Below are 12,006 nucleotides of genomic sequence, written 5' to 3'. Positions count from 1 at the left end.
GGATCAACCTGGTTCCTAAGACATATTTAGATTAACATCTAAACACATTTTTTAAAGTCAGAATTCCATTTCTAGAAATATGATTTAACTCAAGAAAATGTGCTCTGATAGTTCTCCCAAAAAAAATGCCCAGCTCAAAGCACCAAGGCTAATTCACTTGCTGAGCAAATCTCATGAAATGAACAGTTATCTCTTTTCTATGAGTGCAAAAACTGTAGTTAATGTATATTATGGCATCCGCAAAATCAAGCTGTTTGCTCTCCCTAAACAATAAGTAATGATTAGGCAGGTAGGTACTTTCTGGCACCAGTTATTGAGAAAAGAAAAAGGTACCAAAGGCTTTTCCCTAATCTGATACCACCAAGCAGAATGCCTGTCTGACTAAAACATTTACTGCAGCTTACTTACCAGTTTATTCTTCAGATGCATCTTAATGACATATTCTGTACAAAGGAATGTATTAAATGCTTTAAAACTTACTGCATCCTATATTTATAAGAAAAGCAAGAGTATTTTATTACAGACATGTTTTTTAATACTTTTCTTAAAACAGTGTGGCTCCTTTCTAATGGCTTTCTTCTATCTGCCTTTAAAAAAAGACCCCCTTGCTGAACATTGGCGGTGCAATCCTTTAATCCTGGCACTCAGGAGGCAGAGGCAGGCGGATCTCTGTGAGTTCAAGGCCAGTCTGGTCTACAAGAGCTAGTTCCAGGACAGCTTGAGCTATACAGACATACCCTGTCTCAAAAAAAAAAAAAAAACACTCAAAAAAGATCCCTTCCTCTCATTTCATAGAAAAGACAACCAAGTCTCCGACTAGATAATTAAAAAGATATCATAGTCCCAAGCTAGAAGAGGAACATCCCCAAGATTCCCAAGATTCTCCTGACCACCCTTTTGGAGTTCTTTTTACCATTTCAAATATTGATCAATTTAATTTTGGCATGATTGAAAAGCACATCTCAGTTCTTCCTGAAACTGGCTTGGCATTGTAAATGGGCCAGTCCACTAAACAATCGGTGAACTGAACACGTATCTTCAAACAGCTCCATGTCAAACCCACTGTGTAGTTTGGAAGCATTTTTCAAGTACACAAAGGTCAGAGAAAAGAATGACAATGGATTAGCAGTAAATACATCTCGAGTGAACATTTTTCCTGAGAGCTTAGAATAAGTGCAAGACATTTGTAAAAATAATTTTAAATTGTATTTGTTAGTGTGAAATAAATCAGACTAGATATAAATTAACTAAACTTGACATGCATTCTGTTGTATTTCTTACAGTACATAATATTTATAAGTGTTAATTCTCTTTGTAGCCATGGCTGTCCTGGAACTCACTCTGTAGACCACGCTGATCTTGAACTTGGAGATCCAGCTGCTTCTGCCTCATGAGTGCTGAGATTAAAGGCATGCACCACAAAAGGGCTAATAACTGCCTTCTCAAAGCATAGTCAAATTCACAGGCTGAGAGGGAGCAGGTTCCCACACCATCATGAGAGGTACTTTATTTAAATGGACCTATCAGAAGGCTCACCCAGCTTAAAAAGAAATCAAAGACTCTGACAACATTCTTCCTGCCCACCCATGCAGACCACTATGTAAAGAGTAAGTTGAGGAATAGAAGAAAATTAACTCAAACTTCAACCTTCCAGCTTAAAGGCCAGTCTTTCTCGTCATTTTGTAAACAATGTCACCATTCTGTCACAAACCTTATTTGTCCAGCATCTTGAGAACTCATTCAAGACCTATTATAACAACATCATCTTTCTAAAATGGTAGAATGGGGACATAGGAAGGACAAAGGACAGGGCCCTGGAGTTAGGGTCAAAGGACCTAAGTAGTTGACATAACCCATTAACAGGTTATTTATGCCTCCACAAAGATATCTGGGTACTTTAAAAGCATGTACTTGACTGCTGCATCTATACATCAAGAAGCCTCAGGAATAAAATGAAAATCCTCAAGATGTAAATTCTTGCCAGGCATGGGGGCACACACTTCTAATCCCAGCACTTGGAAGGTGGAGGCAGGCGGCTCTCAGTGAGTTTCAGGACAGCTAGGGCTACACAGAGAGATCCTGTCTCAGAAGAAAAGAAAATTCTTAGCATCATCCCTCCCCGTGATCTAACTGGAGTGACAGTACAGTGCTAGAAACAGCCCACAAGGAAGCAAGTTAACTAAGGTGCTTATTTGGGTGAATAAAGATTTCAGAGCCTTTCCCCCATGTGTTAACATTGTTCTCTCACACTATGAGACAGGAATACCTTTGGCTTAGAGAAACTCCTTGAGAGAAACAGAAAACCAACCTTGAGCACAGAACAGTCATCGTGCAGGCTCTTACAGTTACTAGAAACACAGCAAACTACAACAGGGCTGCATATAACAAGATGTGGCTGCCTAGAAAACCTCTTGGCTTGGTGGGAGACGTGCACAAAAACGCCAAGGAAAGCCTCGAGACCGTCCCGATGACAAGAAACACCTCCTTAGTACTGGGTTTCGATGGATCCATTCTACTCCAAGTTACAGGGCCATAGAAAAAGCTGATTCTCATTCTAAAATCTCTAAAACGCAGGTCTTCACCTGCCTTCACACGTGCGCTGCTGCAGACTTCCAGCTGTTGGAAGTCTCCACAGAGCCTAACCACAGGGCAAACCAATGAACGAACGGAAGGCTTAGTAATACCAGTTACCTCCTTAGAAAGCACCTCTATTTGTGTCCTAACTTGAGGTACCCTAGGTTTCCAGGATGGAGAGGTTTCCTTTTGTCGTTCTTAATGTTTCCCGCGTTAAAAAATTAAAACTAGAAACAGCAGTCACATGCCAGACTGGGACCAATGAAAATACTCTGGAAAGAGCAGCGGGATAGGATTCCGAAGGGAGACCCACCCGCGTGCTCCGAGCCTCACCTGTACGCGGAGCGCCCCGCGGCCGCCCCCGCGCTGTCCCAGGCACAGCCATCACCGTGCAGGGACCCGCGCAGCGCCTGTTGTCCGAAACGTCCCGACCGCTGCATCCGGCTGCGTCTGGTCGCCATGGAGACACAGTGCCGAAGTGAGGCACCGCCCCTCGCGCATGCGCAAGACGGCGGCCAGGCTCGCGCGGACTGGGGTCGAGTTTCCCCGTGGACAGCTCCGCCTTTGCGTCCAGAACGGCGTCCCGGCGCTTCCGGGTCGGTGTCTTTGCCGTCCCGGTCATGCCGATGAGGGTTCGCCGGTCACAGCGCGGGGCCATTGGCCTGTGGCCCTGTTCACCTACGTTTGTCAGCTGATTTCTAGAGAGGAAACGGACACGCTGAAATTGTCCCTTTCTCATAACTATGGCAAGCCCATGACACGGACTTCTCAGTTGACAGTCCTCTGTAGAGAGGCCATGAGAAGACTCAATTCACAACCAGTCGGAATCTGCAAGTTCCAGATGAAAACAAGCAGCCATTAACGTCCCCGTCTCTGCCTGCCCTAAGGACACTGAGCGCACGCGCTGGGATCCGCGCAAAGGCGTCTGGGAGTGCCTCCTGGACTGCGGCTTTCTCCGTGCATTGTGGGAGACGTAGTCCATCATGCCTTCCCTTCTTTGTGGGTACACAGGAAAAAGTGAAGTCCTTAAACTGCGATTCCCAAGGCGCATGGGGCTTCCCAGGGTGCTTTGCGAAAGCATGGCGGGCAAGATGTGAATGTCAATAGTAAGGTAAATAGGGCGTTTTAATTCCAGAGAGAAAAAAAAAATATAAAGGCGTGCGTAACCTCTCGGAGATTTTTCATCTTGATATCCGCCTAACACACTGCGGAATGTGAATGACTGGATTTTATGACTCGTTCACTTGAGTGTGTGAATTACTAAGCTTTAGAAGTTGCAGTCCCGAAGCCCCGCGGTTTTTGTGAACATGCTTTGTGCTTTTCTACGAGTTGTGCAGCATATGGAGAAGCTGCCCGGGTGTTTGGGCGGGCAGTTGCTGCCACACTTTGTGCACACCAAAGCTTGCTTGAAGACTCAGCCTTTGAGATGGGGGCTGCTCGAGCAGAAGAAAACGGTGCATCCTAGAACCGTGCTTGGATTCACCCGGAAAACCTTCTGGACCCAAGGACCAGACCCCCAGAAAGCGAAAGAGGACAGCAGCAAGCAAGTGTCTGTTCACGGAAATCAGAGAGGAGAAACCGGCCTCTCAGTGTCTCAGAAAGGTAAATAGAGTGTATACGTACGTACGTACATACATACATACATACATACATACAGATAGATACTACTTAAGTGAAGATCTGCCTCTCCAGCTAACCTGCCAAATACCATTCCATGCCTAGTTCACGTTTAAAGATGGGATAAGGAAATTATACAGATTAAAATCATTAAAAAGAACTGTTAAACATATAGTTTACAACCAAACAGTGTCGACCCGCAGTTTTCACAGCTTTATAAATGTTTTGAAAATTATCTTGTATTTGGTATAGTTATTGCATTGTGAACAATAAGTGTGTGGATAAATAGGAAGAGATATCATTGTCAGTCAATAAAGTGTTTTGTCATTCAGTAAGAGAGACAGAGGACTTCAGAAACACAAGAAATGAGGGTCTTGTGTGAGAATATTAAGTCAAGTCAGAAGAATGAAGAAAGCTACAATGTAATATTTAACAGGAGTTTTTAAAACTTAGCAGATGTGTGTAATAATCACCTTTACACACAGTAGATATTACAGAGCTCTTGGTGCTTGAATTAGAAATTTTCTGTCAGGACTGAGTGTAGGGAGGAACAGGATTCTGGGTTGTTCAGGCCAATGACCTGATTTGGAAAGCAAGAACAATTATGGTTATGTCTTAGTCTAACTGTTACTGTGCTGTCAACTTGGGGCCTCACATGGTGGTGTCTATTGACATGTAGTTTATGACGTTATGGGTAATGGAGTAGAGATTGTCATTGCAGCCAACAGCCACTGAGCCTAGTAAAGAGATTGGGTTTGTGAAGCAATTACTGTTGAGATCAGTCCCATGAATTATATAAATTTTAGTAGATGCAATGCAATATATCTTTTTCTCTATTTTTCTTTTTTTTTTTTTTCAAGACAGGGTTTCTCTGTATCTTTGGAGCTGTCCTGGAACTCATGTAGATCAGGCTGGCCTCGACCTCACAGAGATTCGCCTACCTCTGCCTCCCGAGTGCGGGATTAAAGGCATGTGCCACCACTGCCTGGCAAGATGCAATATTTCTATTTTCTTTTATTTTTTTAAAGGTTTTCTGTGTGTGTGTGTGTGTGTGTGTGTGTACATTAATGTAGGTGAACATGGAAGCCAGGAATGGTTGTCAGATCCTCTGAACCTGGAGTTACAGGCAACTGTGAGCCACCAGATGTGGGTGCTAGGAACTGAACTGCAGTTGTCTGCAAGAGCAGCAAATACTCTCAACCTCTGAGCCATCTCTCCAGCCGCCTGAACACAGTTCAGGTTAACAACCAGTACTAAAACCCAAATATATTACAGTAAATACTACCTTTAAATGAGTGGTCTTATTATAGTATTTTACTGTACATATGGGGAAAAGTGCAGAAAAAATACCACCTGTTAAATTTTTTATTTCCTCATTTTTAAGGACTGAAGTCAGAGAAATATGGGTTCCTAATGTGACTGTACTAACCCCTAAGTGTACCAAAGATGTAAATGTTCTCAGCATTCGTGAAAAAGTACACTGTGATGATGTAGCTTTTCACACATAACATGCACTTGTGTAAATAATGTGTGTCTATATACATAATATATCTTGATTGACTATCTTTAGCTCCCCACATGTTCTTACTTAGTACAGAAAAATAAGAACAGTCTCTGTAGGTTTATTTGATTCATAGACCATCCTGGCCAACTACCTTCCAATTCCAATTTCCGTTCACTAACTTCATGCACCAGTCGGTGGGGACCTGTGAGGTGGTACCATTAAGAGTTGCTTCCATTTGGATCCCTCTGTTCCCTTGTCTTCGGGTTGATTGAACCTTGATCCGGACAGGGCAGACCTCTGTCCATGTTGCTGCATCTGTGGCCGTTCTCACTCTGGAGACTGATAGGGTTTTATGCCACTAGAAAGGAAACGGTATCAACATTATGCTACTCAGTGAAAGAAGTACACAGATGGCTCGGCCCTGTGTGCAGCCGTGCCATACTGAACAGCCCATTCTCTTCTGCTTTTGGAAGCTAAGCGTGACTAGGCCTGGTTAGTGCTTGGGTGAGGGATTCTTTTGAAACACTAAAGCTCAGGAGCATTGAGATCAGCTGCTGAGAATGTTCCATTGGGCCTGACCACCACATGCTACCTGCTAGGAACGCCCAGATCCCCCAGGGGCCAGGGTACTGTGGACACACCTGTAACCTTTCAACATTTTTCTTTGCAGTGAAAGAAGCCGGAAGAGACTTCAGCTACTTGATAGTGGTGTTCTTCGGCGTCAGCATTACAGGTCGCAAAGCCCAGCAAGTGCCTGGATACCTTTCCCCAGCCTCTCACCCCATGGCTGTGCTTCATCTTTCTCTCTGCTTTTTCAGGTGGCTTGTTATATACAGTTTTCAAAGAACTGTTTTCTTCATCCAGTCCTAATATCATCTATGGGAAAGCCTTAGGAAAATGCAGAGCACATCCTGAGGTTAGTTCCCTGATGAGAAGGTGTTGGGGAGCAGGAACGCGTCACGTCTGCAGCAGTGACATCGTATGATGGGCTGCTTGGGTTGCCGTTGTGTCGTTAGGTCCTTGTGCACCGATTCACTTTGATCCTGGCAGTCGGAGCTCACTGCGCATGCTTTCCTCCCAGCTGCGGCAGTGACCATTGTCAGTTCTTCCTGGGTGCTGAATGCCTCTGCCTCAGGGTGGGTGCTTCAGAAGCTGGTGCTCTGTGGCATTTTTCCTTTTGTGTCCTCAACCACAAAGGGGAAGACTGAGAAGAAGTGTAGCCAAGAGAATGAAATGTGGCAGATGAATGTGTTCCACTTTGTAGAATTTGGAAAACTAAAATCTGTGCACTACACCATTGATACCTACTCGGGTTTTCAATGGGCAACTGCTTCAGGTTTGGAAAAGGCTGATTCAGTGATCACACATTTGCTAGGAGTTATGGCCATCATGGGTATACCTGCACAAAGACAAACAGACCATGCTTCAGCATATGTCTCTAAGAAAATGAAACGGTTTCTTGCTTATTATAATATAAAACATAGTACAGGTATACCAAATAATCCTACAGGGCAGGCAGTTATAGAAAGATCAAATCAAACTCTAAAGGATGTGTTAAACAAACAGAAAGGGATAATAAAGGCCCCCAGAAATAGATTGCCTAACACTTTATTAACTTTGAATTTTCTAAATGCTAATGAGAAAGGAACAACAGCTGCAGAGAGACATTGGATAGCATAAAAACTGCAAAATTAAATCAGCCGAGATACATTAAAGATGTACTGACTTCAGAATGGAAGCCAGGACATGTGTTATATTGGGAAAGGGGTTTTGATTTTGTTTCCACAGGAGAAAAAAAGCTATGAGTACAGCATCAAAATTGATAAAAATTTGATTTGAACCAGAGATAATAATTACCATATTTGTAATATGACAATATTGATCATATAATATTATCAATAATAATCTCTTAATTAGAAGAGATGATAGTTCATCAAACAGCATGACTGTTTAAACTAACCTATAAAACCAAGAAATGCTTTTTATTTGATCACATATAACTTGTCAAAAGATAATCTCCCCAAAATTAGGGTTGGGGAAGGGTTTTGTTTCTGTCTTTTCAGAAGAATAAAGTTATCTAGCTAAGGGATCTGAAGAGCACAGGTGAGGTATATGAAGAAAAAGGACAAATCACCCAGAAAACATATCCCTAGAGACATAATACATTGGCCTATTATTATATCATATTTCCAGCAGTATAAAATTTCATAAATCTTCCCAAATGTTTGTGTCTGCTATTTTCTACAGACATGTAAGACAAATGGTCTTTTGTAATCTCATCTTAATTAAAGATGAAAGCTGAATTTGGAGTTGGAATGGGACTCTCATCTCTAAACTCAAGCATGCTTATTAAAGTAATCCAAAATCTCTGTTTCATGTCAGAAGAGCCACCTGATATGGGACAAAGAAAAACAAATACTTAAGGACTACTTTATTGCCACTAATCTCACAATCCTTTGGTTTTATATTGACTTTTCTTAAGGTATAAATTTTATAAGATTAATATATATTGTATATATATATTTTTTTTTAACTTTTTGTCATGATAGTAATGATCCTATAGAGTACTAACTAATTCTAGGAAAAGGTTTCCTCTACCTTTCTGTACATGGTTTTGGGTTTGAGTTTCTATCAGTTTGCTGCAGTGAACCATGAGCACGCCTAACAGTGGCCTTTGAAGCCTCCAAAAGAAGGATGGGGCCCCTCAAGGACGACTCCTCCAGGATTATGATAACACCACTTAACTGCAAACACCACCTAAAGATCAGCTTTGGACTGTGACGTGCTCCGAACAGTTTCTAGGTAGCTAGCTGAGATGATCCAGTCTAGCCAGGACTTGAGGCAAGCCCTCCACTTTCCCATTGTGCAGAGACTGGACAACAGATGATACAGCTACCTCTCCCATGACTTGACAGTTAACCCAGATTTTTCTTTTCAGGATCCCCTAAAGATACCATTGCCCCCCCCCCCAAGAAAGCAGGAAGTAAATTTAAGAACATGACGCCCACATTCCCAAGAGAAGGAGTGGGTGGCTTTTGGTCTTTCATTGGGTTATGGATATTTGTCATTATTTAGGATAATTGATTACAAGTTGTTACTGGTCATGGTCAGGAAAAGAGCAAAACAAAGGAGATAAGATTCAAGATTCTTGACTTGAAAAGCAAAAGGGGGGATACAGATATGATAGGATAAAATGGTAGATTATTGAATCTACTCTGAAAAGAAAAAAGCAAGAATATAGATATGATAAGTTAAAAGGTAGATTGTTGAATCTATACTTTTTAAAAGCAACTACTAGTTTTAAATTTTTTACATTAGATTAGACTTTTATATATTTGGGATTAATTTTGTTGAAACATACCATACATATGTTTCTAATCTTGTTCAAGGTATTGTACCTAGACAGCTTATTTAACAATGTAATGCAAATTTCTAGTTCTTGAAAGTTACTACTACCAACTGTTTAGGGTAATAAGGAAATGCAGGTTAGTAGTTAGTCACCTATTACAGTCTAACTTATACTCACAGTAGGTGTTTTTTCAGGTCAAACATATATAAATATAATATAATGTATATAATATATAAATATAAATATGTCTAAATAGGTCATCTTCAAACACTTCAGAGATCTATAGAATATATGGCATTTAATATATTTTAATACCAGACTCTTTTTTATCTTTTTTGACAATGAGACACGTCTGCTGGCAGCACCAATCTACTTTGGAGAAGATGATGGGCATCAAAGAAACTCCACAAGGAGTTTATTTTCTTTGTGGCAAAAGTAAGCCACTGGGCAAGAAAAGGCCCTTTCCTTGACTGCTGACAGTGTGCTGTTGTAATTGGACAAGCAAGACAAAAAAAAAATTGACTGCCAGACATTGGCAAGACAAGGAAAGGAGCCCTTCAGAATATCCTGCTTCACAGAAAAGTCTGTCATATGTGCTAGGCCTGTAGGGGGAAAATGGATGCCCCAGCATTGCAGAGAAATCATGAGTGACCGTCCAGGCAACCAGCTGTTTTGTCACTTCTCACATTTTTTGGAAGTCACTTGCTCACACTTTCTGCTTACTCAGATAATATTTCCCTCTTGGGTCTCTGAGGGAGTTGAAGACAAGGTCTTTATAGTTTTCCTTGCTTACCAGATGCAGAAAGCAAGTTTTGTGATAGAAAGTAAATTAGGTACAAGACTTTGGACTCACCAAGATAGGATAGATATGGAGTAATTTCTCTGAACTTGTCAAATGCTAATGGACTAGACATTATTGATGTACTTATTGCCTGTATATCTTGTATATGGTTATTATATTTATTATATATAGTTTTATATTAGTTATAGCCTTCTTTTTTATTTTAGACAAAAAAGGGAAATGTGCTGATAATTTTATTTGTATTTTAATAAATAAAGCTTGCCTGAAGATCAGAATGCAAAGCTAAGCCACTAGAGGCCAGGGAGTGGTGGCACACACCTTTAATCTCAGAACTCTAGAGACAAGGCTGACTGATCTCTGGAAGATGAAGGCTACCCTTGGGCTACACAAGATTGACCCAGAAACAGATCCATGTGATAATGGCTTACACCTTTAATCCTAGTGTTTGGGAGTCACACATCTTTAATCCCAGCACTATGGACGTGGAAACAGGAGCCATATGGCTGGGTGGAGAGGAGAATATAAACGGGAAGAGGCAGGAACTCACTGGAGTTCTGAGTGGAGTCTGAGGATTCGTGGAGACAGGATCTTGCCCATTCAGTCTGACTATTTGGTAAAGTTTAAAGGCCTCTCTCTATTAGTTGGCTGCTTTGCTTTTCTGGTCTTCTGCTTGAACCCCAGTATCTGTCTCTGGTTTTTTATTACTCGTGCTACAGAGGTTTTAGGTGTCTGGTACTTAATTACACCTTCCTTTTCATGAATGCTTGCAGTAATAGGGACACTCAGCAATATCATCTGATATTCTATTTGTGCAATGCAAACTTTCTACATGAAGTGAATTTTCTCATTAGGAAGAAAAGATTTGCACGTTTATTCTAGCAGCATCATTATTGATATTTTTTCCTCACTGTGATTAGGGCTTTAAAATTTCATTTTTACCTCACAGCCTTTAACACTTGACACCTAATAATTTCATTTCAAATGTCTGTCCATTTTATCTTCCAAAGTGAGTGTTAGTAGAGAAATATTTCAATACTTTGGTTTATTTTGTTTCTTGTAAGGAGAGGGGACAGGTTCACCTCAGCCTGTATCATTCTCAAGCTACAACAGAGTGGCCCATTTCTGTCCCTGTGCATGAGATGTTTCCTTATTTACAATATAATTTTACATAATGCCCTTTTACTTCTAGCTTTCTTGTTTGAGTCACCATTTTTGTAAAGGGGCTTCACCATGCTGATTTTTTTTTCCGTAAAATCACTTGGAATGTGCAAACAAATAATCACTTGATTTTTCAGAAACTAATTGTTATATAGGAGCCATGAAAAGAGTCATTCTAAGAAGCATGGTCTGTGTTCTGCAGGTGATCAGCGTGTTTGGTGAGCCTCTGAAAGGCTACGGGGAAATGTCAGGACGTGGGCGGAGACAGCACGTCAGGTAATACAGTGTCCTTGGGAGAACTCTAGGATAAACTTTAAATAAAAGGAACTTGGATGGCATCTTTATGTTTTCTTGACAGTTTTGTTGAATATGTAAAAAATGGGCTAAAGCGCATCCGTGTGAAATTCTACATTGAGGGATCTGAACCAGGGAGGCAAGGAACTGTGCATGCAGAAGTGGAAGAGGTACGCCCGTCTTGGGTCATGGGGCCAGTGGGGTACGTGGCTCTGAGCATAGTGCTGCCGAAGCTCTGGGAAGGGTAATAACTTCTGCCTGTTTTTCAGAACCCACAGAGTGGCCAATTTGAATTTCGATACGTATATGTGAACGTGACTCCCATGAGGTCTATTATCATTGAAGATAACCGTTCCCAAGAGAGTTAGAAGAATGAAGCCAACCCGCTGCCTTCTGCAAGGATAAAGGGGTTCATCACACTGTGCTGTTCTTCACAACTCTCAGAATCTGTTCAGAAAAATAAGAATAAAAAGTATGTCACACAGAGAGTGAGAGTTCATGAGTTTGGACAAACCAAGCTCAGATTTTTCTTGTGAAAATCGTGAAATGTAGCAAATTTTACAGTATCATATCAAATTGCCAATCATGACAGTATTTCAGCTCTATGTTCATGAGAAAATTTTGTTACTGAAATTTATACACCACATCAATAAAAGTGCCAGTATTTTATGTTTTTCAGTATTGTATGGTTTTTTTTCCTACAGCCTA

General features: G+C 41.1%; 2 protein-coding genes and 1 long non-coding RNA gene across 8 annotated transcripts in view; 1 reads left to right on the top strand and 2 right to left on the bottom strand.

The window, feature by feature from the left end:
* The window catches only part of Fbxo15 (F-box protein 15), a 49,615-nt gene extending 45,956 nt beyond the window's left edge, over window positions 1-3,659 (bottom strand). Inside the window, exon 1 of one of the 3 annotated variants that reach the window (XM_038329390.1) lies at window positions 2,908-3,659. In XM_038329390.1, coding sequence (XP_038185318.1) covers window positions 2,908-3,035 — 128 coding nt within the window. In that variant the 5' untranslated portion in view covers window positions 3,036-3,659. The remainder of the gene's footprint in view (window positions 1-2,907) is intronic. The other 2 variants (XM_038329387.1, XM_038329389.1) reach the window with 2 other exon arrangements.
* On the top strand, window positions 3,136-11,967 carry Timm21 (translocase of inner mitochondrial membrane 21). The gene is made up of 6 exons (XM_038329391.2): window positions 3,136-4,176; window positions 6,366-6,428; window positions 6,514-6,611; window positions 11,207-11,280; window positions 11,363-11,468; window positions 11,568-11,967. The coding sequence occupies exons 1-6, from the start codon at window positions 3,882-3,884 to the stop codon at window positions 11,664-11,666; spliced, it is 735 nt and encodes a 244-aa protein (XP_038185319.1). The 5' UTR covers window positions 3,136-3,881; the 3' UTR covers window positions 11,667-11,967.
* The window catches only part of LOC119814090, a 35,990-nt gene continuing 29,781 nt past the window's right edge, over window positions 5,798-12,006 (bottom strand). For all 4 annotated transcript variants that reach the window (XR_005285354.1, XR_005285356.1, XR_005285357.1 and 1 more), the window contains 2 exons: window positions 6,337-7,094; window positions 5,798-6,053 (listed from right to left, as the gene is read on the bottom strand). This is a non-coding gene — a long non-coding RNA (uncharacterized LOC119814090). The remainder of the gene's footprint in view (window positions 6,054-6,336; window positions 7,095-12,006) is intronic.

Source organism: Arvicola amphibius, chromosome 5 (assembly GCF_903992535.2).
Source record: "Arvicola amphibius chromosome 5, mArvAmp1.2, whole genome shotgun sequence".
Classification (NCBI taxonomy): Eukaryota; Metazoa; Chordata; class Mammalia; order Rodentia; family Cricetidae; genus Arvicola; species Arvicola amphibius.
This window is presented reverse-complemented; position numbering and strand designations above follow the sequence as displayed.